We start from the raw sequence: 27,470 nt of genomic DNA on the forward strand, positions 1-27,470 counted from the left end.
TTCATCCCCCAGCCAAGTTCCCCTTCTTCCAACCTTCTCAACCTCACCCTTGACCCCCCTCTTTTCCTTGTTCCCCTACCCTCGAGGCCTAGACCCCCGTGGCCCTACAGAGTCACCCCCTTGTTCTCCCTGACAGCCACCCGCTAAGACCTCCAAGAGAATCGCAGGCTCAATAAGGACATACCGTGACAGAGGGAGACTCAGAATTGGTTTTGAATTTCAGCTCCTTGAAGAAGATGTTGAGCTTGGCGACCCCATTTCTTTGGAGTTGAGGAGAGGGGAGGAAGAAACGGCAATGGATTAACTTTTCAGACTCTCACAAACGCCCTCCCCCAATCATGTCCTCTTCCTAGACTGCTTTTCCCTCCCAAGGACTCCTCTCCATAGCCAGACCAGGGTAGGACTGACCTTTTGTTGTTGATGGTGTAATTGTTCTGTCGGGATAGCATCCGGAAGATCCAGTCCTGGAAAAGAACAGGGATGTCGATGGGGTCACCCCCCATTCTTCAGGCTTATAGGGCTGGGTGTGGCATCAAACACACCCAAATGCATACCCAGAGAAGACCACAGTGTGACACACACACATCCCCTATCCCTCCCCTTCCCCACTTTACCTGGGATGTCACTGAGGGCCATCGTGCATAACCAGCAGACAGCTCGTAGCTGGTCACACTGGGGATGGAGAAAGGAGCTCAGTGATGGGGGTGAGGTTCTCCCAGTCAAAGGCTTAGCCAAGTACCCTGTGCTCTACCCAGCCAACTGCCCAACCTGTGCCCCAGGGGTAGGAGACACTCACCTGCACGGCTTCCGGCACTTGGTGAAACAGCCCAGGCGGTCTGAGGAAAAGGCATCCTGGAGCTTATAGTAACAGTAACCTGTGGGCGCAGAGAGGTACCACTTTGCTGGGGCAGCTCCACCTTCTCCAGCCCTGACCCAAGAGGTCTCCCAAAATATGTGGGCACCCACATCATCAGGAGCATTACGGTGATGCTTCCTGAGTGGCTGCACCAAAAAATGTTTTAAAAATTAGGGGCGCCTGGGTGGCGCAGTCGTTAAGCGTCTGCCTTTGGCTCAGGGCGTGATCCCGGCGTTGTGGGATCGAGCCCCACATCAGGCTCCTCCGCTAGGAGCCTGCTTCTTCCTCTCCCACTCCCCCTGCTTGTGTTCCCTCTCTCGCTGGCTGTCTCTATCTCTGTCGAATAAATAAATAAAATTAAAAAAAAAAAAAAAGGAGCCTGCTTCTTTCTCGCACACTCCCCCTGCTTGTGTTCCCTCTCTCGCTGGCTGTCTCTCTTTATCAAATAAATAAAGTCTTTAAAAAAATAAAAATTAAGCTAAGTCAGAAAACAACAACAACGACAAAAACCCAAACCAAAAACAACCCAGGACACATGTATGTAAAGATGAGTGGAATACGGACAAAAATCTAAAATCAAAAAGAAAATTGGGAACAACTGTGTCAGAGAAATGAGCTTAGGCCAGAATGAGATGCCACTTCACACCCACCAGACGGCCCTTAAAAAAATAAATAAATAAGCATCAGGGAGGATGTGAAGAAACTAGAACCCTCCTACACTGCTGCTGGGAACGTGAAATGGTGCGGCCACTCTGGAAAAGAGTCTGGCAGTTCCTCAAAATGTCGAACACGGAGTTACGATATGACCCAGACACGCCGCTCCTAGGTCTTTACCCAAGAGAACTGAAACATGTTCACACACAAAATAGAAACAGGAAATAGAAACACCCCAAATGTCCGTCCACTGGTGAATGGGTACGCGCACGAAGCAGAGCCGTATGATGGAGTATCATTCAGCCCTGAAAAGGAACCGAGTACAACAGAGGCCACAAGGTGGATGGCCCTGGAGAACGCCGTGCTAAATACAAGACGCCAGCCACTAAGGACCACACAGGACAGGATGCCCTCACATGAAATGTCCAGAAGAGGCAAGTCGATAGAGACAGAAAGTAGCTTCATGGTTCCCAGGGGTGGGGTGGGGGGCTGCGGGTGCTGGACATAGGGAGCTCAGAGAGTCCTAATCGGTAAAAAGTTTTTTGGGGGGGACACCTGGCTGGCTCTGTCTGTTAAGCATCTGCGTTCAGCTCAGGTCATGATCCGAGGGTCCTGGGATCGAGCCTCACATCAGGCTCCCTGCTCAGTGGGGAGCCTGCTTCTCCCTCTGCCTGCCCCCTGCCACTCCCCTGCTTGTGCGCGCCTGCTCTCCCTCTCTCGCTCTCGCTCTCTCTCTCGTTCTCTGACAAATAAATAAATAAAACCTTTTTAAAAAAAAGTTTCTGTTGGAAGTGATGGAGATGTCCTAAAGCTGACTGTGGCTGCCGCACAGCTCCGTGATTATACTGAAAACTAAAACCACACTAAAATCAAACTGCGCACTTGAAATGGGTGAATTACCTGGGACAGAAATGATCTCAAAAAGTTGTTACCTAAAAAAGGGAGGGGGGATGAGTCTATGGATCCCCCTTCTCCCCTATTTGCCAAGTTCTAAGCAACGTTATTGTGTCATTCTTGCTACTCTCAGTTGGCCGGTCTGGAAGTCCTCCATTTCTGACCCAAATCACTCCGTCTCCCAGGACTGGGGGGTCCGGAACAGCAAAGCATGGGGGGCAGCTGGGCCCTTTCCTCTGGGGAGTCAGGAGTCCTTAGGAAGCAGCAGACCATGTCCCCCAGTTCCTCTCCCCCATCCTCCTGGCTTCTCAGCAATTAGCATTGTTATTTTTCTCTCACAGATCCTCAAATTCACAGCCACTTAGAAATCACTGGGGGCATCGAGGAGCAGTGGGCGAGGAGGCCCTGCTCTGCACACGGGAGAGGACCATCACATCACACCTTCCCCCCGGGCCTCCGCTTGCTCATCTGAGAAAGGCAACGGTGAGGCCAGATGGCCCCCGAGTTTCCCTCCAGCTCTGATGCGCTCTGACCTACGGAGAGATGAGAACAGGAGGCCGGGACCACCAAGTACAGGGCAGGGGAGAGATCCACGGGGAGCACACCCAGGGAAGGGGGGAGGCAGAAAGATCCACAGGGACAGAGCCAGGAGAGGCAGACAGTAACCCCCGGGGTCTGCCCCTCCCTTTACGCAATGCGTGAGGAGGCTCATCTCCCCCAGCAACAGCCACCAGCAGGAGGGGAGCTAGGGGAGGAGGACCTCGGGAGGACCGGTCAGTTGTGCCAGGTAAGAGCAGGTGCGCCAGGATGGCCAAGCCCCTACTTTCTAGTTTCTTGTCTGAGATTTTCTTTCTCGCTCAGCATCCTGGTACAGAGCTTGCATGAAGCATAGCTCAGCTACAGTTACAGAAAGGAACAGGGATTGTCTACTCCTGAACCAGGATAAAAAGGAGATTTCGGTGCTCTCCAAACTTTGTTGACTGTGCCCTCCTGTGGGTAAAAAATTCTTAAATTGCGTGCCTGTGTGGCAGTCGGTTAGGTGGCCAACACTTGGTTTCAACTCAGGTGGTGATCTCAAGGTCGTGGGATTGAGCCCTGCGTTGGGCTCTGCGCGGAGTCTGCTTGGGTTCTGCTCTCCCTCTGCCCCTCTCTACCCCCCTCCCTGTGCTCTCTCTCTCTCTCTCAAATAGTCTTTTTTAAAAATCTTAAATAAGTAACTCTGATATATGTATTGATTCATAAATTCCATATTTGCTACTATAGAACTAATCCATTAGGTACATTATAAAACATATAAAATGGAAGATGTTAGGGAATTGGATAGATACATATAACTTCTAGTATTTTCTTCCGGCACCCAGTAAACGGTCTTATGCCTTGCCCGGTGCCTGGCAAGTGAGATGGGGAAGCTACAGGCAGAGTGTGGAGCCAGCAAGGGAGACTTTCCTCACGTGCTTTTCCTTCCTTATGCTGCGAGTTTTTTCTAAATGGGACAATTCTCTATAAACACACAGAAGCCAAAACGCAGAGAGAGAAGCCGAGAGAGAGGAACAGGGATAGAGGAGAGAGAGAGAGGAAACTGAGAGGTGCATCTAAGGACTGGGACACAGGAGAGAGACAGAGTGAGAATTAGTGTCACAGACGGACCCAGAGGGGAGCTCTCGCTCCCACTCCAAGAAAGTCCTGGGGCCCAGGGGCAGGCCGGGGGCTCCCTGCAGTCTCACCCCAGGAATTATGCTTCCTGTAGTCGCAGAACTCCGCGTTCTTGGGCAGTGGGTAGAAGATGTAGGCACAGCCACACTCCTTGATCATGTTCTCCTGGAAGCAGGAGCGGATACACACCTGGAGGAGGGGGTGACGGGAAAGGGGGTTCAGGCCTGCCCTCCCCCCACACAGCCCAGAAGAGGCAGGGAAGGACAAACAATTCTCTGCCCCTTTTCACCTGTAACACACACACGCACACACACACACACACCCCTCCAACTTTCGACTGCCCAACAGTGCAGGCCTGAGAGATGGTTGCCATAGAAACAGGCTGGTCTCACCTGCTGTGTATACTTGGAACGATAAAGGTTCTCCACAGGGACGTCACTGCCATTCTTGGTACAGTCACCATAGTTGCCCCCAAGTCTGTCCAGGGCTTCCTGTGAATCCACATGCACAATGAAATCAGAGGTCAGAGGTCAGAGCAAGTGGCCCAGGCCCCTTCCCGAATCCTCTGTCTTCTCTCAGTCAGGGGATTTATATCTCCTACCCTGCCAGCCTCTCCTGTCTGCCTCGCCATTTCAAAATATGCGCCCAGGGGCCCGCAAGGCCCATCCCAGTGCTACTTTCAAGGACACTGGCTCAAGAGCACCGTGGGAACCCGGGCACGGCCTGACCCTTCTCAGCACTCCCATCCAAGGTCCCGCCTCATGTCCCTACCTCTCCAGCCCCTCGCCCCCGATTCTGCTCCTGAAGACCCCCACCTGCCTCAGACCCACCCCACACGAACTCCCTCTACAGTCTTCTGGCTGTCGAGTCACCTCCCCTGCCCTCTCCAACCTGCGGCTCTCTTCCCAGGCCTCCCAGGCAGCACCCTTGCCTTCCTCATGCTGATGGAGGTCTCCACGCCAGGCCGCAAGTTAAAGCCGCCGTCATCCATGAAGGCGGGCTCGTCCTGCCCGTGCACCATTACCCTGGCCCCAGTCACTGTGGACAGCAGCGGGATGAAGTCATTCTGCTCTGTGCGCAGCGTCAGGGACAGACCTGGGGGTGCAGAGGGAGCAGAGTGGGGGAGGTCTTGGAGAAGTGTTAGGGGACGGAAACCCCCTCTCCCACCTGCCTAGTCTCTAATGCTCCCAGGGAGGGCCAGGCCAGGAAGACCACCTACACAGAGATCTGGTAACCCCTGAGCTGGATTCGGGGGTGGGCAGGCAGAACTGGGACAGGATTCCTATCACACCTAGAGCGGACTCTGTGGCACCCATGGGGGCAAAGAACAGAGAGGACTCCTTCCAGCATAGAGAAAGGAACATTGCGGGGAGGCCAGAGACACACAGCATCTCTCGACATGAGAACGAGGCGGGCAAATGTGGGTGAGCAGGACCGTGGGAAGCACTGAGGCAGAGGTCAGGGATGGTGGGAATGAGCAGGGGCTCACCATTTTTGATCCCAGGCATAGAAGACATCCAGAGGTTAGAGCTGTTCTTGCCATTGAAAGTGTAGCAGTTCCCATACATCGGGTGGTGAAAGTGAGAGTAATTCCTATCCAGGAGACAGAGAAAGTAGGGTCAAGAAGGAAAGTGTAGGGGGTGAGAGAGAGCAGGACTTCAGTGACCTTTGATTACTGATCACCTACTATGTGCCAGCACACCCTGGGAGCTTTACCCACACTCCCTCAGCCACTCTAACCAATAGCCTGTGAGGGCATCATGCCCACATCACAGAAGAGGAAGCCGGGGCTCAGACAGGTCAAGGAGCTGCCCAAGGTCACACAAACAATGACGACAAACCTGGGACTCAAACACAGGTCCTCTACCTTCTAGCCCAGTCTCCTCCCACCAGGCCACCGGACCTCACTGGCCTTGTGACCTCTTGTGTCACTGTGTTGCATTATGAAGACTTTGGCAGTGTCCCTAGCCTCTCACGCATCTAAATCTTAGTTCCCCATTTGGACTGTGATCTCCTTGAGGACAGGGGTCACATTTCATTCATCTCTGTATCATCTCTGGGTTAACTGCACAGTTCCTGGCACATAGACGATAGAGGACATGGTTAATAAACAGTGGTCAAACGAATCGAGTGGAGAACTGGGAGGGAATAGAGTCAGAGGAGACAGTGAGGCCGGTGGTGAGCACAGAGCTAAAAGGAGGAAGGTCAGAACCCAGGGCAGGAATGAGCAGGGTTCTACTGGGATGGCCTTGAGCAAGTCACGTTCTCGAAGCTTGTTCTCTTCATTTGTCAAATATGGAGACTGGAACTAGATGATCTGGAATATTCCATTGGCCCAGAGATGTGAAGGATGGGTGCCCATTCTGGGAAGTGCTAGGAAGCCAGCCTTTCCAGAGCAAAGGCTGGATTCAGGGAGGGATGGGAGAAGAGGCTCCAGAAGTGAGCAGAAGCCAGTCCTGAAGGGCCCGTGAGCCCTGCTCAAGGGAGAGAGGGGACAGACAGGTATGATGGGACAGACGCACACCATGAGCTCTATGCAGCAGGTGGAACCAACAGATTAGCTGGGACCACAAGGATGCACCTTAAAAACAAAGCTTAGTAAAAAAAAAAAAAAAGAGAGATGAAGTGAGACAGCACCACTTATGCACCCATCACGTATACATTTTGCAAACACACCTATAAAGAGACACACATTCAGCACAACAGGAGCACCCATGAGAAGCCATGTAACGTGATGGTGAAAAGCACAGACTCCAGAACTAAACTACCCACACCTGAACCCTAGCTCTAACGCGGATTAGCTGTGGGACCAACCACGTTCCTCCATCTCTCTGTACTACAGTTTCCCCTTCTGGAAAACAGGGACGATAACAGTACTTCCCTCACAAGGGTGTTGTAAGGATGAAATCACACTTTGAACAGCACTCAGCACTTAGTAAGAGCTACATAAGTTTGCTATTAAGATTATAGGCATTCATTAAGATGGCTAAAGTAAAAAAGATGGTAGCAAGTGAACGATGGGGAGGATTTAGAACCCTCGTACACTGCTGCGGAAATGTAAAATGGGATGACGGCTATTCAGAAAATAGTCTGGGGCGCCTGGGTGGCACAGCGGTTAAGCGGCTGCCTTCGGCTCAGGGCGTGATCCTGGCGTTATGGGATCGAGCCCCACATCAGGCTCCTCCGCTATGAGCCTGCTTCTTCCTCTCCCACTCCCCCTGCTTGTGTTCCCTCTCTCGCTGGCTGTCTTTATCTCTGTCGAATAAATAAATAAAATCTTTAAAAAAAAAAGAAAAGAAAATAGTCTGACAATTCCTCAAAATGTTTAATACAGAATTACCCTATGATCCAACAAGTCTACCCCCAGGTATATGCCTCAGAGAAATCAAAACATACATCCCTACAGAAACTTGTATGGGAACGTTCATAACATTATTCATAATAGTCAAGACATGGAAACAGTCCATATGTCTATCAACCAAGGAACAGATAAATAAAATGTGGGCTAGCCATACAATGGAATATTATCCAGCCATAAAGAGAATGAGGTGCTGGGGCACCTGGGTGGCTCAGTCAGTTGAGGGTCCAACTCTTGATTTTGGCTCAGGTCGAGATCTCATGGGTCGTGGGATTGAGCCCCGCGTCAGGCTCCACGCTCAGTAGGGAGTCTGCTTGAAGATTCTCTCTCCCTCTGCCCTGCCCCTCCCCCCTCAAGTAGATAAATAAATCTTTTTTTAAAAGATGGGGGGGTGTGCCTGGGTGGCTCAGTCAGTTAAGCGTCTGACCTTCGGCTCAGGTCATGATCTCAGGGTCCTGGGATCGAGCCCTGTGACAGGCTCCCTGCTCAGTGGGGAGTCTGCTTCAGCCTCTCCCTCTGTTTCCCCCCCCCAGACCCCCCACTTATGCTCACTCTCACTCTTTCTCTCTCAAATAAATAAATAAAATCTTTAAAAAAATAAGTGAAATTAAAAATAAAAATGAATGAAGTGCTGACACATGCCACAGCATGGACGGGCCTTGAAAACATCATGCTGGGTAGAAGAAACCAGAGACAAAGACCACATAGCGTATGATTCTATGTACACGAAAAGCCCACGACAGGCAATCCATTTCGACGGAAAGCAGATTCCTGGTTTCCAGGGCTTGGAGGAGGGGAGGGAATGGGGAGTGACTGCTAGCAGGTGCAGGGTTTCTTTTTAGGGTGAGGAAAACATTCTAAAATTAAATAGTGCTTGCACAATTCTGTGAATATACTAAAAATCACTGAATAGTATACATTAAAGGATGAATCTTATGGTGTGTTGTATCTTGATCAAGCTGTTATTAGAGAAAAGATTACGGAGAGAAGGAGAAAGGGGCTTCAACTCAATTCCGGGGGCCATGCAAGACAGTGGAGGATTTTAAGCAGTACTAACTGAAAGAGTTGCAGAATAAAGAGAGGATTTGGAGTCAGAAAGACAACAGGAGGTGAGGGGATTATAATAAGCCGGGTAAAAAATGACAAGGCTCTGAGCTAAGTGACCTAACCGTCAAGACGGAGATGAACTCTGGACTTTCCATTGATGGGGAGGTAGGAGCACAGGGCTGGCACAGTGAGAGGACCATTGGGAAGGTGACATTTAGAGACAGTCGGTGGCAGGTGAGCCTTCCAGCAGGCAGCTCCTGTCTTCAAACAAACATGAAGACGAGAGAGACAGGAACAAAATCGGGCCCTGGCCAGAGTGTGCGTGCCAGGAGAGGGTGGGGGCAGAACCAGGTGACACCTGTCCCTGCTGCCATTCTGCAGCAACATGGGAAGGAAGGGCCCCTAGAGAGTGGAGATGCTGCCTCAGCCCCCTTCCTCAGCCAGGCAGAGACAGTGGGATGGCACCTGAAAACATGAAGATCCAGGAGCGGAAGTAGGAGGGGAAGGGAGGGGGTAGGAGGGGCCAGAGGCTGCCACCTGCCACCCCATCTTTGCAAGGACATTATGACTGGAGTTCTGGCAGAGGGAATGCCTGGCAGGCAGTGCAGGGGAGTGGGAAGGATCCTTAGCTAGGGCTGCCCTGGCGGCCTAGGGCAAGACCCATTCACCTGTTTGAGTTCAAGAGCAATGAGACCCATTTCTCACTGCAGTTTACAAAATGCCCCCACACTTATCTCATGAACTTGGAGATGGGTATAATCAACATCCTCATCGCTTGAATAAAAGTGTCAAAAGACCAAAGATTATATATATTTTCCCATTTGGTGTATCCCAAATTCCTAGAACAGTGACTGGCACACAGCCCAGATAGTAAATAGTATTTGTTGAATGAACATTGAAAGAATCTCATTTCTCCCCTCCATTTTACAAAGAAACAGGCTCTGAAGAGTGATGTGAAATGCCTAGAGTCACCGGGCCAGGAAGCTACAGAGCCAGAGCAGGGCCTCAGTTTCCCTCCCTGATTCAATCCACACTGTTGCCACCAAACCATTACTGTCCACCTCCTCTGAGAAGATGACCTTCCAGGCACTTTGGAGTTTTGTGCTAGTGACAAAGAGGCCTTAGAAAGATGGAGAAGCATGCTTCCAGCCATTGGAGTCTCAAAGCCAGACCTCAACTCCAGCCTTCCCAGGGCATGCATATTATAAGCTGCCTCACTCGGACCCAGCCCTGCAGGGAGCAAGCAGCACAACCTCTGCAAGATAACCCATGGGACAGAGGTTTGGACCTGGGGTAGGTGCTTCCCCCTCCTCCCTGCACCGAGCATTTCCTGGGCGCTGCCCATATGAGCCTCAGGGCTCGGGGAAGGAGACCCTGTGGGGAGCACGGAGCCAGGCCCGAGGGACTCACGCCTGATTGCAGGAGTCCTGGTTGAAGCGGCAGGCAAAGATGAAGTTGTCCAGCATGTCCTCTCCCGGGGACGGAGAAGTGTCCCGCAGTCTCGAGAGAATGTTGATGTAGTGGAAGCGGTACCACTCCCTCACTGCATCCACCCCTGACGAGTAAGTCTGGTAAAAGCAGTCCGATTTGTTCTGGTTGCACTAGACACAGAGACCACGGAGTGTCAGAGCGCCAGCAGCAGGGGACAGGCTGCAGGACAGGCTGAGGTCAAAGAATGAGTGGTCTGGGGTCCCGAGGACTGACAGAGCAGGGTTGGGGAGCCAGGAGTGGGGAAGAACAGAAGGCCGGCAGAAGCTGAAGCCGGGAGGAGAGGTGGACCAGAAAAGCATGGGCTTAAGGGTGTGGTTGGCCAAGGAGACCGGAGCGGTACACACCTTGTGTCATTTATACCGCCTCTGCAAGAGGGTGGGGCAAGCATTCGTCTCCCCATTTTACCGACGGGAAGACCCAGGAATCAAGAGGTTTGCCCTAGCAACTGAGCTAGGACTAGAACCCAGGTCTCCTGGCTCTATGGTCCCCTCTCCCCAAAGAGGGTTCTCTTCTTTCCTCCATTACTCTCCCACTTCCGCTTATCTCCCTTTTATTTTTTATTAAAACAATCTTTTTTTAAGTCTCTCTTTTTCCTGTCTCCTTATTCTGTCTTAGGCCGACAGAGCCCTAGTTCCCTACTGGTGGGTCCCAACGGAGTCCACCAGCGGGCACTGACGGATTCAGAAAGCTGCTTTTTCCACGACAGATTTGACTTCCGTCCGCTGGAACGCTCCCACGGAGGCCCGGGCGAGGAGACCCCACAAGCCAGCACACGAAGAGATGTTACTTAGTTATTTAATGTATTTTGCCGGCGGGCCGACGAGGTCCCGCCTCCCGTCGCTAGGCAACAGAGGCAGGGTCCGGAAAGGCCGCCCAGGCCGGGGCGCAGGCGGAACCCGGGGGCCGGGGCGCCGGGGCGGGGCCTTACCAGCTGGAAGCCGATCTTCCAGTCCTTCCTGTCCACTTGGGGGTTGTTGTCCTGCACAATCGAGGAGGCGCTGCGGGCTTGGCGGGCCCCGGAGGGCGGGGCCGGGACCGCCAGGCGCTGCAGGGGGTGCGGCCAGGTCTCCCGGAGGTCGCGACGACCGCGGGGGTGGGCCCCCAGGGTGTTGGAGGAGTTGTATTTGTACAGGTCGTAGAGCGTCTGCTCCGTGATGCGGTCCAGCTCCTCCAGCTCCCCTTTAATTTGCGTGTACCTGGAAGGGGCGATGGGAAGAGGGTCGGACTGGGGGACGGCCTCGCGCGAGTCCCTGGCCCCTGAGGGCCTCAGTTTCCTCGCCCGAAACCTGACCGGTTCATCAGGGGGAAGCCTGCGGGGAATAGCTCTGGTGGCTCCCCGGCTCTCTCGGAGGGCGGGGGACGTGGGGGTGTAGACAAGGTGTTCCGCGGGGGCAGTGGAGGCGACTGTGAGCCCCTGCGGTGACGGCATTTATCACGGCCTGTTTATCAGAAGGGAGAGGCGGGAGGCGCCTGTCTGTGGGGCGCTCTCCTCCCACTCGCCCTGGCCGAGATGGGAACCCGGAACTCCAAGGCGGGAGAGGGTGTGGCCTCGTCCTGCACCCACACGGTCCCTCGGACCCGCGGCGTGCCGGTCATCTCACCCGGGTCCCCTCAGATCCCCCTAAGTGGCCTTTGGGCCCGTCTGCCACCCGGCACCTTCTAAATTAGGGGTACTGAACTGCACTTCTAGAATTTCCCCAGGAACTTTAAAACTACAGATGCCGCACGGGGGCCCCTCCCCATCAAAGACTCAGTTTTAATGAGTGATGGGTGGGGCCCAAACACCAGAAGTTAAACACTGTCCAGTATAAATCATCACATTCCTTCTCAGTACAGGCCCTAATACCATCTCCATCATGAAAGTCCATAGTAGCAGTGCCTTAGGGCTAGAATCTACCAAAACAAAACAGACACACTTAGAACTAATAAATTCAACATGGTTGTACAAAACCAATGTACAAAAATTAATTGTATTTCTACATCACAGCAACGAAAAGATGGAAAAATGAAACCACAAAACACCACCATATTAAATAACATGGACAACATCAAGTACCAGGAATAAATTTAATGAAAGACAGGCAAGAGCTTTATCCTGAAAATCATGCTGAGAGAACTCAAAAACCAGAACAAATGGAGAGTTACATGAGTTCATGGGTCAGAAATTCTCTGTAGTTGTCTCCCAAATTGGTCTTGAGGTTCAGCACAACCCCTAGCAACACTTCAGCCGACATTTTGAAGAAATTGACGGGCTGATTCCGACGCATATGTGGAAATGGAAAGAATGTAGAGTGGCCAAAACACTTTTGTTAAGTTTATTTATTTATTTTTATGTAATCTCTACACCTAACATGGGGCTCAAACACAGAACCCTGAAATCAAGACTCACATGAACTCTTCTGAGCCAGCCAAGCACCCCTCAAAACTATTTGGGGGGGGGTGACTGGGTGACTCAATTGGTTAAGTGTCTGCCTTCAGCTCAGGTCATGATCCTGGGGTCCTGGGAATTGGGCTCCCTGATCAGCAGGGAGTCTGCTTCTCTCTCTGCCCCTTCCCCCCTTGTTGTCTGTCTGTCTCTCTCTGCCCCCCGCAAATAAATAAAATCTTAAAAAAAATTTTTTTTTTGGAAAAGAGCAAAGTTGGAGTACTTAACTCTCCCTGACTTCAAACTCACTGTGAAGCCACGGTCATCAAAACTGTAGTGCTTATATAAGGATAGACAGTAGATTAATGGAACAGAATAAAGCCCAGAAATAAACTCACACATGTACAGTCAACTGAGTTTTGACCAAAACACTAATTCAATTCAATGGAGAAAATAATTTTTTCAAACAGATGGTGCTGGAACAACTGTATGCTGTATTGAGAAGAAGAAAAGGAAACTCAATCTCCACCTCAGTTTATACACAAAAATTAGGTCAGTTTGGATCACAGACCTAAACATAAAATTCAGAACCAGAAAGATTCTAGTAGAAAACATCGAAGATATCTTCATGACCTTGAGGTAGGCAAACATTTTTTGGAATAAAAAATATCTAAGGAAGCAACTGGAGAATCACTGACCTCCACCTCTGAAACTAATAATACACTATATGTTAATTAATTGAATTTAAATAAAATAAAATAACAAATACCTTAGGAAGAACTTATCCTGCAATATAAAGACCTCTTACAAATCATCAATAAAAAGGCAAATTGTTTTTAAATGAACCCAAAACAAAAATAAAAGTAAAAACGCACCAAAAGATATACACAAATAGTCACTAAACACATGAAAAAGCGCTCAACATAATTAGTCCTCAGGGAAATGCAAATTAAAACCATAATGACTGATTCACTATGGTATACACCTGAAACTGACAGAATATTGTACAACAAAAAATACAAATTTTTAAAAAGGTAGACTTCTAAAAAAAAAAAAAAAAGGAACAAGGTACCATTTAACATCCATTAGAAAGGCTAAACCTGGGGGCGCCTGGGTGGCTCAGTCAGTTAAGCATCTGACTCTTGATTTTAGCTCAGGTCTTGATCTCAGGATCCTGCACTGGAGCCTACTCAGAAAAAGGAGGGGGGAAGGGCAACTGGGTGGCTCAGTCGGTTAAGCGGCTACCTTCCACTGGGGTCATGGTCCCAGGGTTCTGGGATCGAGCCCTCCATCGGGCTCCCTGCTCAGCAAAGAGCCATCTTCTCCCTCTCCCTCTGCCTGCTGCTCTGCCTACTTGTGCTCTCAATCTCTGTCAAATAAATAAATAAAATCTTTTTTTTTAATAAATAAATAAGTAAAGGCTAGACCTAAACGACTGACACCATCAAATGCTGGTGAGAATGGAGAGCAGCTGGAGTTGCAGCTGGTGGGAATCTAAAACGGCACAGTGGAGGGCGGTTTGGAAGCCCTCGACTACCAAAGCTAAACACACGTCTACCTTATGACCCAGCAATTTCACTTCCGGATGTTTTACCCAATTCCACTCCTAGCTATTTATTCAAGCACAATGAAAACATAAAGACTTGTATGTGAATGTTCATAGCGGCTTTATTCATAATAGCTAAAAGACTTGAAAACAACCACATGTCCATCAATACCTCTCAGCAATAAACGGAGGCTGATACAGGCAAAAAGCATTGGAGAATTTCAGAAATATTAAGTTCGGTAAAATCAGTAAGTTGAGCCAGACACATGCAAAAAAAACAAAATTCACATCATGTGATTCCCTCTAAATAAAGTCTGAGAACAAATCAAACTAACTGATGGTGACAGAAGTCAGGGAATGACCGTGGGAGAGGGAGAGGAATGGACTTCGGAGGGCCCCCAGGTAATAGAAATGCTCAGGATCTTGACTGTCAAACCTCAGTGAGGACTTAAGATTTGTGCCTGTTATGGTATATCAATTATACCTCAATTATTTTTTTAAGATTTTATTTATTTGAGAGAGAGAGTGGGCGAGAGAGAAAGAGAGGGAGCAGGGGGAGGGGCAGAGGAAGAGAGAGAAGCAGACTCCCCGCTGAGCGGGAAGCCCACCGTGGGACTCTCTCCTGGGACTTTGGGATCGTGACCTGAGCCCAAGGCAGACACTTAACACACTGAGCCATCCAGGTGCCCAATTATACCTCAATTAAAGAAAAAGTCAAGGGGCACCTGGGTGGCTCAGTCGGTTGACCATGCGACTCTTGGTTTCGGGTCAGGTCATGATCTCAGGGTGGTGAGATGGAGCCTGCTTAAGATTTTATCTCTCAGGGCGCCTGGGTGGCACAGCGGTTAAGTGTCTGCCTTCGGCTCAGGGCGTGATCCAGGCATTATGGGATCGAGCCCCACATCAGGCTCCTCCGCTGGGAGCCTGCTTCTTCCTCTCCCACTCCCCCTACTTGTGTTCCCTCTCTCTCTGGCTGTCCCTATCTCTGTCAAATAAATAAATAAAATCTTTAAAAAAAAAAAAAAAGATTCTCTGTCTCCCTCTTCCTCTGCCTCTCCCCTCACTCACACTTTCTCTTTCTGTCTCTAAGAAAAAAAAAAAAAAAGAGGAAAGGGGAGGGAAGAGGAGAGGGGAGAGGGGAAGGAAGAGGGGAGGGGTGGGGAAAGGGGAGGGAAGAGGAGAGGGAAGAGGGGAGGGAAAAGAGGAGGGGAGGAGAGGGAGAAGAGGTCAAATACCTGTGTGTTGGGGTTAGTGGGAAAGGGTGGGGCCCAAACAAGATTGCTTTATAAGAACCCCAGGGGCCCTAACCCCAGGGGCCCTAATCTCTAGGCCATATCTTATCTCCTCCACTTGGCTGTTTCTCTCTCCTTCATGAAGTCTAGCTGGCTGGACACCAGGCATCAGCTCCAGCTGCCCTTCATCCCTTCCCAAACGTAGCTCAGGTCAAAGGTGTGTGCTTGACATTCCCAGAGACTTGCTTGTGATGGGTAATTAAAAGGACGGCAGAAACAGTCTTTACTGAGCACTTACTCTGAGCCAGGCACTGTGCTATTAGAATGCACATTATTTAACATAATCTTCAGTGTAATTCAGCAACTGTTGGCCACTGTTAGCTAATACTATTGTCATTCCTTTTTACAGGTGAAAAACCTGAGGCAGGTGGCTTGTTCAAGGTCACCCAGCCAGGAACCAGGTCAGAAAGCACTCTATCCATCACACTGTCCTCCACTCTGTCCCTGCAGCTCTGGCTATTTTAGGAGGTTGGCAAGCTCCCAGAAGGAGCACTGGAGCCAGAATTAACTGGACGTGGGTCCTGGTGTTCCGGCCACACACTTCTAGCTGGGTAATGGTGGTAAGTAACTCAACCTTTCTGAATCCAGCCTCAGTTTCCCCACCTGTAAAATGGACATAACACTAGATCTGTGTACCGCCTGAAGCTCTCAGGGGGTTAAATAAGAAAATATTCAGTGACACAAAATGAAGAGGTCACTGAATATATCAGGAAGACATGGACGGGAGCCTGAAGCCCAGGTAACTCAGCTGTCTTTCTCCTGGTCACATAGGAAGAATCCGGGTCTGCCACCTTGGCTGGAGTTATTTTCACATCAGCCATCACACCTCTGGCTGAGCGTTCCCTTTCCACACCCCCCCTAAGCTGTCTCAAGTTCCTCTGTGCCCTCTTCTGCCCTGTACACCCCCCTCACCCTCATCATCGACTCATCACCTTCCCTAGCCACACTGCTCGTCCCCACGGAGCCCCAGGCTGTCCCTATGCCAGTTCTCCCCTTGGTGCCCCCCCCCCATTCAGCTCCTTTCTGTCTCTTCCAGAGAGGTGATTCATGAAACGCCACCCCCCACCTCCAGGAGAGGCCAGGTTCCATACAAAACACACTCCCTCCCCAAGGTCTGCTTCTCTCCTTTTAGTAGAGGGGGGAGGGGGGCCTTAAGGAAGGGAGCCGCGTTCCCATATCACCCCTTCAGAAAACAAATCTCTCCCTCCCTTTGGTTGACACCTAGAACTAAGAGAAGTGACACTGAGTAAAACCCACTAATGACATCAGATCTTATCCTCCAAGCAGGAGGGTGCTGGCAAGAGGAGAGCAGGGCCGGAGCGGAAGAAAGAATGCAAACCCAGATGGCTCAGATGGTTAGGCGTCTGCCTTCCACTTGGGTCAAAATCTCAGGGTCCTGGGATAGAGCCCTACGTCTGGCTCCCCACTCAGCAGGGAGTCTGTTTCTCCCTCTCCCTCTTCCTGCAGCTCCCCCTCCTTGTGCTCTCTCTGTCTCTCTCTCTCAAATAAATAAATAAAATCTTAAAAAAAAAAAAAAAAAAAAAGAACGCAAACACGGGGCTTCAGGAAGACAGCCCAGCCTTCCAACCTTGACCTCCTACCCAGTCGCGGTCACTACAGCGCTACGTTGAAGGATGGGTACAGCCTCACGCAATTCAGGCAGGCAGGCATTACTATCTCCATTTGACAGCTGAGGAAACTGAGGACCATCCATCAATGGCGCAGCTTCTCCGGGGCCACTCAGCAAGGAAGTCCCAGAGCCAAGATTTGAGCCCACGCCTGTCGACTTCATGGTCCCTGCTTTTCCCACGACTTCTGCCTCCGGGCTCAGAAGCACTACAGGATGGGCAGCAAAATCTCCTTTCCCTGCAGCTGGCCATCTCCCCTCCAGCTCCTCTTCTCTGCTCAGGACAGACTAGCAGGAGCAGGGAGACTGAAAGACTTAGGGGCTAAGCCCGGCTGTGTTCCTGTGTGCATCCCCTTCCTCCCCCTTTCCTGTCGGCGGCCTCCTCTCACACGAGAGCCCTTCTCACTGGGCAGCCTTGGATTTGCCCCGGCCTTCATCCCACCCCGCAGGAGGACCCTAGTAGGGCATTCTCAGCCAGCATTCTGGAAGCCCTAGGCAGGGGTGAGCTCTGGAAACTCACCAGCTTCCTCTCCGGCCAGTGTGCATCTGGGCACCTCCTCCCCGCCCTCCCTCCTCCAGGGACCACCCAGAAACCTTGACTTCCTTTCTTTGGCCCCTTCCTCAGCCCCATGCTCCTCCACATCTCAGCGCGTCCAACCTGCCTCCCAGCGGGCTGCGAACAGCCAGCCCTGATGGAAACGTTCGACACACACACGGCCTCTGGGAGCTCAGCCTTCACCACACCGTGTTCAGGGGCAGGTGCTCTCGAGCAGCCCCTCAGCTGTGAGCTCCCCCGCAGGCACAGTCAGCCCCTTTAGAGTCAGTTCCGAGCTCTCAGATTGCATGTTCAACACAGTCCCCGCTGCAACATTTTAAGAGCAACAGATGTTCACAAACGAATGCTTGTTCCGAGGATGGACAGCTCGGCTGGTGACAGCTCTAGAAACCGTTTCATCCAAGGAACTAAGGAACTAAGTCCTAATCCGCTCTCAGAGCGGATGTCTGAGCCTTGCCCACTGTTGAGATGGTTTGCCTTCTAGCAATTACTTATGCTTTCTGCCTCTGCTTCACCACCTGTAAAATGGGACCATTCATAGTACTTGTGGCATCGGATTGTTACAGGGAGGGATTGAGTTAACGCATGACAAGTCCTGAGAATACCCGGCAGAGGACACGCTGTGCAACTCTTGCTGTTGTTTTCCTATCATTACCGTGGGTGGAGAAGAGCAGGCCACGGAGACATGGGAGCACTGCCTGCCACTTATCCACCATGCAACTCTGTGGGCTTAAAAAAGTAGAGCCTAAGAGCAGATTCCAATCCTGGCCCCTCCGCATAACAGCTGGGTGACCTTTGCAAAACCTGTAGGTTCTCAGAGCCTCTGTTTTCTCATCTGACTCCGCGGGAGAAATCTCCTTCCTTATCTAACAAGCTTGTTAGGAGGCTCAGAATCTGATAGTGCATTTTGCAAGCTGCATCTCGCAGGTGCTGCTGTCCTAGGCACACCTGAACACCGCCTGGTCGGTGGGTGAAGAAGGAGATGTCTTTGGGGTTGCTTCAAAGAGACACAACCAGGAGCAGAGGCTAGAAGTTTTAATCGAGGTCAACTGCAGCTTTACCTAAGGAAGAACGTTTTTGTTGCTGTTTTTTAGAGAGAGAGTGCACAGGTGCAGGGGTAGGGGAGGGCAGAGGGGCAGAGAAGGGGAGAGAGAATCCCAAGCAGGCTCCACGCCCATCACGGCCCGACACAGGGCTTGATCCCAGGACCTGGAGATCGTGACCTGAGCCAAAGGCAGACACTCAACCAACTGAGCCACCCAGGTGCCCCTAAGGAAGAACATTCTAGGGACAGCTGCTACAGAGTTGGGGAGGGTCCTGACATGAGAAGGAGCCCATCACTGGGGCCAAGGAGGGCAGTTCTAAGCGTCTGGGCTCTGGTCCCTGCCAGGCCTGCCATCGCAGAGCCTGCTTTTGAGAACTTATAGGCTTAGGGATAGAAGGCCCAGCTCAGAGCCCTCCCTCTCCACAGTGTCTCTTTCGGGAATTGCCCCTCTCCTCAGCCACCCCTGTGCCATGCCCCTGCTTTGCCATCTTGGGAAGGGATCCCATGACCTTTGTTGTCTGAGAATCTCAAGCTCTTCCTTAAGTCCAGCCTCAGTCCCTCCTGAGACTAGATGAAAAATATGTTCTTGGGCTCTGTTTTCTGTGCATGTGGATATGACTGGCTCTCTCTCGGGTGAAAAAAGCCCTCTGTTGACCAGAAAGCAAGGGACTGCACTAGCTGATCCTTCACACTGGATCCTTAGCGCTTCCTTGCTTAGTATGGAGGCTCTTGAGCCCTTGCCCCTCTCCCAGAAATTACAAAGCAGCCCAGGACTGCTCTGCCTCTGCTGGCCGTGGACATCCTGCTGCCAGCCGTGGGCATCCCTGCTCTGACTCTGCCTCATTCCTGTTATCTCACCAGCTCTTCTATCCTGTCCACTGGTTTCCATCTCCTCCCTGCCGCTTCCTTGTAGGATTCATTCATCTGGCCCGTCTCCTGCACCTGCCGCCAGCCAGCAGCCATGATTCATGCTCGGGTCACCACCCACCCGGCTGCGTTAACCTGTCCACCCACCCCTGCCTCTCTCCTTGAACAGGGGCCAAGAGCCCTGGATTCCTCTCTCCTGCACTCCTAATGAGTATCCCCCATCTTTTTTTTTTTTTTTTAAGAATTTATTTATTTGAAATAGAGAGCAAGGTGGGGAGGGGCAAAGGCAGAGGGAGAAGCAAGCTCCCGGCTGAGCAGGGAGCCCGCCCAGCACTTGATCCCAGGACCCCGAGATTGTGACCTGAGCCGACTGAGCTGCCCAGGCACCTTGAGTACCCCTCATCTTATTCCTGCTCTTCCCCATGGGCCCACCAGCAGCCTGCAACCCTGTGGCGCCTTCGCCCAGCCCCTCCTTAAAGGGCAGAGGGAGAAAGAGCTTTGAAATCAAACACACTTGGTTTGTGACTCAGCCATAACCTGAGATGCACTGGCTGCTAGGTGGGGTGGGTGGGTGGGGGTGGCAGGGTGATTGTTCACCTGTGTGAACTTGGGCAGGTAACTTAACCTCTCTGGGCCTCAGAATCCTCATATAGAACACGGGACTGATACTACTACCTACTTCAGAAGTCTTTTGTGAGAATTAGGTAATTTCATAAAATGTAGACTTACATCTGGCATCCGTTAAGTCCTGTAGAAGTGCTAGCTACTGTTGTTATTTCTTTATTATTTGCTGTGTGACCTTGCTTAAATCATTTCACCTCCATTTCTAAATGAAATAATAATAATTTCTTATCCATGGACTTGCCAAGATTAAATGGGATAATGCTTATAAAGCACCCAGTGCAGGGGGCCTGGGTGGCTTAGTCGGTTAAGCGCCTGCCTTCCGCTCAGGTCATGATCCCAGGGTCCAGGGATGGAGCCCCCACATAGGCAGAGGGCTCCCTGCTCAGCAGGGAGCCTGCCTCTCCCTCTCCTCCCCCCTCATGCTCTCTCACTCTCTGTCTCTCTCTCAAATTAAAAAAAAAAAAATCTCTAAAACATGAAAAAAAAAGGAAAAAATAAATAAATAAAGCACCCAGAGCAGGGGAGGGCGCGTAGCAAGTGTTCGACATTGTTCCCATGCTAGCGGGCCTTCCGGGACTCCCCACCCATCCTGGGTGCACTCTCTCCGCTAAGCCCTGCGGCCGTCAGGCAAGCAGGAGAGATTCTTTCTGTGTGGACACCCGTCCCCAGCCTGCCATTCTGGTCTCACTCCGTGGTGCTTGCTCCTGGCCTGCCCATGACCCCGGCCCCTGCAAAACCTTAGGTAATATGCAGGCCTCAACAGATGGAGCCCAGCCCTCTCCATCTCCTACCTGTGTCTTCCAAGTACAAATATTTATCGAGAGCCTACAACCCAGCCTGTTTTCCCTCCCACCATCCTGCCTTCCCCACCCTGCTGGCTCAGAGTGGTCCGGGGTCCCAGGCCTCCACCATGGCCCAAGGGGGTGAAGAGGAATAAGTGGGGGAAAGATCAGGCCAGGGAAGCAGCAGAGGGTCAAGAAGAAGAGGAGCAGAAGCCCATGGGCACCAAGGAAGAAAAATGAGGCTGAGTGGGGCGGGGCGGGGTGGGGGGGTGGGGAGCCGGAAATAAGATGTAAAGGGCTGACTACAAACTTCATCTATTCCGTGCCCTGCACCTAAGGTATTAAGAAGAGGGTGAGTTTTGCAGTTCCATCACTATCTCGGTGACCTCGTGACTTGCCTGTCTTTGCCTCAGTTTCCTCCAGTGTAAAATAGGGATAATAGTCCCTGCCTCATGGGGCTGCGGGGGGGTGGGGGGGGGAGTCGGGCCGCTGCAGAGTATTTAGCAGTGGCTGGTGCTCGAAGCAGCTTCTTAAGAAATGGGCCCTTCGCCCGGAGGGCATATGGAGGCCAATCCCTGAAATGGGAGGCAGCGTTTTCTCTGCGGCACAGGACGTCCCAACCCTTATTGGTCCATGACACACCTTAGGACACAATAGAACGCAGGGGGGCCTCCACCCCTAGTATGTGACCAATCTCCATCATCGGTAATCGCATATATACCCAGTGTTTGCTCACACACACACACACACACACACACACTCGTGCAGTCACACCCGCAGGCACTCATAAATCTTACACTCCCTGAAGGCAGACTATGACTCAGTCTTTATTAGACTGATCACACTGTCCTGCTCTTTTGGTTTTTGGGGTGTGTGTGTGTGTGTGTGTGTGTGTTCATCCTGCTGTTATTTGTGCTAGCTGTCTCTTCCATCTGATTCTGTCTTCCGGCCCCCAGAACCTAGCCAAGGGCCTGGCCTTCGGTGAAGACTGATTGAATGATGGACGGTCCCATTTGCGGGTGCCTAGCACTGTGTGGGGCATGCTCCTGGGGCCCCAAAGGTGCTGCCCGACCCAGTGAATACAAATAAAAAGTATACATAAACATCCAGCCTCACCCTCCTTTCTTCTCCATGGTTACCATCCCCTCTGGCTTCCAGAAGAAAAGCTGGCAAAGGGCAGTGATGAAACCCAAAACTGCAGGACACCCCCGAGCACTTGAAAGTCAGGAGGTGAGCTGTACAGCCTGGCAGGGGTCACCTGGGTCTTGGCGAAACCGCCGGACAGGGGGCTGCTTTCCGGCCTGTCCAGGTCTCCTCTGCTTCTACCCCCAGCCTCAGTGCTCTGGGCCCGCTCCGTTGCTATCCCCCACCTTGCTTTCTCCGAAACGAACTCCCCCTTCTACACCAAGGCCAAGAGACCGGGGGCCAGCCCCTGCCAGCTCCCACCCATCACCCACCACCCACCTCCACAGCACCTGCCACGGCTTCTCCTCTCCATCACCTTCTTCTCTCAAGGTGGAGAAGGCCAGGTTCTTCGCCCTCCTCTTGCTCCGGGGAAGGGATGGGAATGATCGCTACCCAGCCCTTTGGAGTTATCCGCACATCACGACATCAGCACGCCCTCCCACTCGTGGGAGTTAGCAGGGAGGTGAAGGAGAGGGCGCTCTTGCTCCAACAACCGTGCTGTGGATAAGCCGCGGGCGCTCGGAGGGCCCCGGGGGCCAGAGCCTCCAGCCCATCAAGTTGGGGGGGTCCCTATCTTCCCCGAAGGGAGGTGTGCCTCCTACCCCTGGGCCTGCGTGTCCGTCTGTCCCTCTGTCCCACCCTTGCGGGCGCCCGGGCCGCGGCGGAGGGATCCGCGGGCTGGACTGACCTGTAGGGGTTGAGGGTGCAGACGGTGACGGCGGGGAAGACAAGCTTGTCGGAGTCGAGGTTGATGTTGAGGCTGACGGGGTAGCTGAAGTACTCCGCGAACAGCTGGCCGAACTGCCAGTACATCATGCCGAAGGTGCAGAGCCACAGCACGGCCCAGAAGGCCGTCTTCATGCGGTTGTGCTGCGAGCACACCAGGCGGATGGCGCCGTGGATGGTGGTGTTGTTGCAGAAGAACTGGAAGAGGTCTCGGTAGGAGCGGTGGAACTCGATCAGGGCCTCCTCCTCCTCCGTGGGCTGCGGGGCGGCCGCGGGGTCGGGGCCCAGCCCCTGCTCCTCGCGCTGCTCCCCTTTCATGAGCCTTGAAGGGTCACGGAGGGCCGGGGTCGGTGCCGAGCTCTGGGCCCCGGTGTCTCCCCCTCATCACCTGGACCCAGAGTGAGGCTGCTCCTGGCCAGGCCCACATCGCTCCCTGAGCCCCCTCTTCTCCGCCCCTCCCTCCCTCCACCTTCCCGGGAGCCGGCTGACCTGCGGGAGTGGGGGCCAGAAGAGTGCAGCCGGGCTTCCCTGGGAAGCTTCTCTTTGGGGTTCGGTCCCAGCACCTCCCTTTCGGTCTCCTCAGCTGTCAGTCTGCCCTACTTTAGTCTCCTTCCTGCTCCTTCCACCTCTGTGTCCCAGCTCTGGCTCGCGCGCTCTCTCTCTCTCTCTCTGTCCTTTCTGCTTCTCTTTGGGTCTTTTTCTCAGCTCTCTTCTTCCTTGCCTGTCTCCCGTGTGCCAGGCTCTCTGATCCTACCTCTCTTCCTCTCCCTCCCCGCCTTGCCCCCTCACAGTCTGGGTGGGCTCTCTGCTGAGTCTCTGCCCCTGGCCTTCGGCTGTGTCCTGACTCCCTCTCTGTCCCAGAGACTGAGGGCCTCCGAGAGGTCTGGACTGCCTCCCTCTCCCAGCTCCCAGGTTGTGGCTGGACTGGGACTGGTTCCTTTCCAGTTGAATCTGGCAGGCGAGCCTCTCCTCCCCCTCACCTGACAGGTGCAGCGGCCCGGCTGGGGAGCCCGCCTGCCGGGCTGGGATGGAAGCGACAGAAGCCTCATTAGCATCTCAATTAAAGGTGAGCAGGGCAGGGGGAGGGGCAAAGGAGGAGTCTGAGCTGAGAGTTCTCCAAACATAGAAGGGCTCCTGAGGGCAGGTGCCCAGGGAGTCCTGGGACTGGAGAATGCGAAAGGCCTCCCCTGAAGAGTAACGGTGGGGGGCTGACAGGTGAGGAGACCAGAGACAGATGGACAGGGGAGGGCCCGAGATCGTGAACAAGGAGAGGAATCCTAAACACCAAGCCAGGAGAGCCAAGCAAAGAAAGAGAACCAGCCTGGATGAGGAGGACTCAGGTGGGAGAGACCAGGAGAAAGGGAAGGCAGAAAAAGGGAGATTCATGGAGGAGGACAGGATGGAGGGCAGAGCTGGAGGAGAGACAAGGGTGAAGGGGAGGGAGCCAGCCCTGAAGGGACTCTCCCCTCCCTGGCAGGAGATCAAGGGGAAGCAGCCCCAAGGGGGATTCCAGGAGCTAGGTCCCCTCCCTGGGGACTCCTTCCAAAGGCACCCATGGGTCAGCCTCACCCCCAGGTCTCGTAGAAGAAGAAGGGGTATCTGCAAGGTTCCTCCCTGCTCCATAAAGTGGGAACACCTCCTGGCCCCACTGGGCCCTGGAGCACAGAGTGCCCCTCTGCCTCTCCCTCCTGGTCCATCCTCTTCCCTCCTGACTCCTCACTACCTCCCCCTACCTTGTCCAGACCAGGGAGGGGCCCAGGTGAAGCTGAAAGCTGGGCGGGGCCCTGGGACATTCTGTTCTTTTTTACACCATTGGCTGCCAGACCAGGAATGTGTAATGTCCCCTGTGTGGTCACGGGGTTGCAGGAATGCAGTCACCGAGAGTCAACTCAGGAGCCAGGCAGGGCCCTTGGGCGCAGACCTGGAGCCCAGCGCGCGTTAGAGATGCAGGCACTGAGGGGACAGGGAGGGATGTGGGCAGCACTGGGTGTCAGGGAGGAAGCGGGTGGGCACGACCCAAGTCTACACCAGCCCTGGAAGGAAGGAAAAGCTCACTGGTCCAGGCTGTGTTTTTCCTCCAAAATCTCTGCTCCAGACTTAATCCAGCAAGAAGATAAAGAGTGAAATGTAAGCGGTGAGCACACAGAGAGGGAAGGGGCCGGGAGAGGGCCCAGAGAGATAGCGTAAGGAGGCACAGGGGACATAACCACACAGCCCAGGCCCTGAGCCTGACGGCAGGCGGTCTCCATGGTGGACTCCCAGTGGAGGCAGCCCAGAGTATGTTCACTGGCTTCCCCTGTCTCCCTGGACGTGCAGACACAGGCCCCGCGTGAGCTCTGATGGGGGCAGGGAAAGAAGACAGGCATTCAACATAAGATAAGGACTCCCTCCTGGCAGAGATAAGAACTAAGAGCTGAGGGAGTCCCAGGGTGGCAGGGAGAGGCACTCACCCTGAGGAGACTCAGGAAGACGTCCTGGAGAAGGTAACATCTCAGCGGCGTCTTGAGGAACGCGGAGGAGTCTACCAGGCAAATGAGAGGGAAGCGGGGTACTCCAAACTCAGGGGGCAGGTGGCTTCCTCTTGGGGCAGGAGGTCTCTTGTGGCCCCTTCAAGTGAGAGCTGCTGTCAGCCAGGATTCCCAACCTTGTCCCATGGCTTCCCTTGATGCCTGCAAGGGATAGCCCCCTTTAGGAAGGGAAAGGCTGGGTTTGCCTTCATTTTCCAGATGAAGAAACTGACCCCCCACAAAAAGAAGCCGGTTTTCTGAGAGCACAGAACAGAATAGCAGCCAAGTGAAACACAAAATCAGAATTCTTCTCCTTAGGGCATTTGCCATTTATTTCCCGTGATGAACCAGCCACAGACGCATGGGGCATTGGCGCTCCCCCGCACCTGGTTTGGAAAGCTAGGGAGGTTCACACACAGAGTCCATGGGCTCATCAGCAATCTGGGTCCCCAATTATCTCCCTGGCTCTGGGAAAAGCTCTCTACACTGTCCCCACGTTCCCAGTAGATCCTCCCTTCTCCCTGGAGCCAGGTCCTTGAACAAGGAGCGATCCTGCGGACAAATAGGCTTATGGCACCTGCCTGTTTGATCTGAAAGGGTCACAGAGGCACCTCCCTGTCTTCTGTCTTTGCTAGCTGGTGTCTGAAATCCAACCATGGCTTAAAGCAGCACAGCACATAGTTTTCCTCTCAAGGGCTCCCTGGGAAGAATGGCAAGGCCTGGGCTGGGCTGAGCCGAACGCATGGTGTCCCTGTAACCGCCGTCTGGGTACCGGGAAGCAGCACATGCTTAGAGAAAGTGTCCTTCTAGATCTGGAATGGGCCAGATCAAGTTTGTTGTTGTGAGAAACGGAAATCTGAGACCTGCACTTCTGTTTCTGTTGTGGCTCCATTTAAAATATTATCGTCGAAAGTGCAGAAGTAATGCCCCAATACATTGTCGTCGCAATGCAACTTTCCAACAATACAGAAATAGACAGAACAACAAAGGCTGCCCTTTGTTCCATTTCCTACCCACCCCCTGGGCCCAAGGAGAACCGTGGTAATCTGTATATCCATCTGGATCTTTTTGTGTGCTTTTATAGACCTACGTGTATTTTTTTTTTAATTTATGCTTTTTTTTTTTTTTTTTTGTAGATGGGACCATGTCATAGGTATTCTCTGACTCCCATTTTTGCCTTTAAACAATGTGACTTTGAAAAAGGCACTTTACCTCTCTGGCCCCCTGTGCTCTCATCTGAAAAGTGAAATGGCAGGGAAGAGGGAGGGCGAGGCAACCCAGATGGTCCCAAAAGGCCCCTTCCAGTTGACTTAAAGCAAGAGGCAACCAAGGCCTGGAGAAGCGAAGTGACGTGCCCACAGTCACCCAGGAGTTAGGAGGGGGACCAGATGGAGAGTTGAGTCTCTCCTTTTTCCACACTCAGTGCTGCTCCCCCGACTTCCAGAGAAGTGGAGTCTTGCTCTGGGGGCCTTGTTGTCCTTGTTTTGGAAGCTCCCCCAGCCTCTCCCAGAACCAAGCTGTTCCTTCCCTCCCAGCACTAGCCATCCCCTGACCCTGGGCAAAGGCTGCAGGGAGAGAAGTAAAACAGAGGGTCTGCTATGGGACGAGGGTCATGAGTTCAAAGGGTCTTCCGGCCTCTTGCTCTCTGGGGAACAGGACATGATGGAAATAATCACTTTCTCTCCCACACTCCCGGAGAAAGCCTTGTTGAGAATTCTACGGCGGCACTTACCACTGGATACTATTATTATCCCGGCATGCGCGTGTGTGCGTGTGTGTGCACAGATCGCACTATGAGTTCTCTGAGAGCAGGCCCTAGGCTTATTCGTCTTGGCGGCCGCACTGTGCAGCACTGCTGACCCACTCTGCAGAAGAGAGCAAAATCAGCATCTTTAGACTCCACGTTTATCTTTGGCAGAAGGTGATGTGCTATGAGAAAGCATCTCCATCGAACATCCTGATTTCCTCTGATAATTCATTAATTTGTAATCTATTAATTTATCTAAATTTCCTTCACTGTTTCCATTTCAGCCTCTATCCTTACAGCATAAAAAATGAGTCACTCAATTAAATGCGACTCTTTATTCTCACTACTGAGAGCTAATTAGCATTTCAACACTGGGCTGCCCACTGTGGAAAACAGTAGCGATCCCTTCTGTCTGCACTTATATGGTGTGAATTTCTCCTTAACCTGAAAGGATGAACCAGAAAATTCCTTCTTGCCTCTCCTACTCCAGTCACCTGACAGGAGGCTTAGAAGTTCACCATGAGAAGATTATTCCTTTGGGTCAAGGCAGGATTTCTCTACCTTGGCACAAATGACAATTGGATAATTCTTTGGGATTATTGAAAAGAATAGTCCCCAGTAAAAATTCAAACACCCTGGAGAAGGATG

At 52.4% G+C, this 27,470-nt stretch overlaps 1 protein-coding gene across 3 annotated transcripts in view; it reads right to left on the reverse strand.

Moving 5' to 3' along the window:
- SCNN1A (sodium channel epithelial 1 subunit alpha) overlaps positions 1-27,470 on the reverse strand; it is a 32,537-nt gene that overhangs the window by 1,593 nt on the left and 3,474 nt on the right. Inside the window, exons 3-15 of one of the 3 annotated variants that reach the window (XM_026502617.4) lie at positions 26,808-26,940; positions 25,019-25,237; positions 22,531-22,890; positions 10,882-11,149; positions 9,873-10,063; positions 5,547-5,650; positions 4,989-5,152; positions 4,450-4,548; positions 4,129-4,246; positions 797-875; positions 615-672; positions 409-464; positions 185-260 (exon numbers count right to left, since the gene is read on the reverse strand). In XM_026502617.4, the coding sequence (XP_026358402.1) occupies positions 185-260; positions 409-464; positions 615-672; positions 797-875; positions 4,129-4,246; positions 4,450-4,548; positions 4,989-5,152; positions 5,547-5,650; positions 9,873-10,063; positions 10,882-11,149; positions 22,531-22,886 (1,569 nt within the window). In that variant the 5' untranslated portion in view covers positions 22,887-22,890; positions 25,019-25,237; positions 26,808-26,940. The other 2 variants (XM_057318798.1, XM_057318797.1) reach the window with 2 other exon arrangements.

The sequence above is a fragment of the Ursus arctos genome, unplaced genomic scaffold (genome assembly GCF_023065955.2).
Source record: "Ursus arctos isolate Adak ecotype North America unplaced genomic scaffold, UrsArc2.0 scaffold_26, whole genome shotgun sequence".
In the NCBI taxonomy this organism is placed as follows: Eukaryota; Metazoa; Chordata; class Mammalia; order Carnivora; family Ursidae; genus Ursus; species Ursus arctos.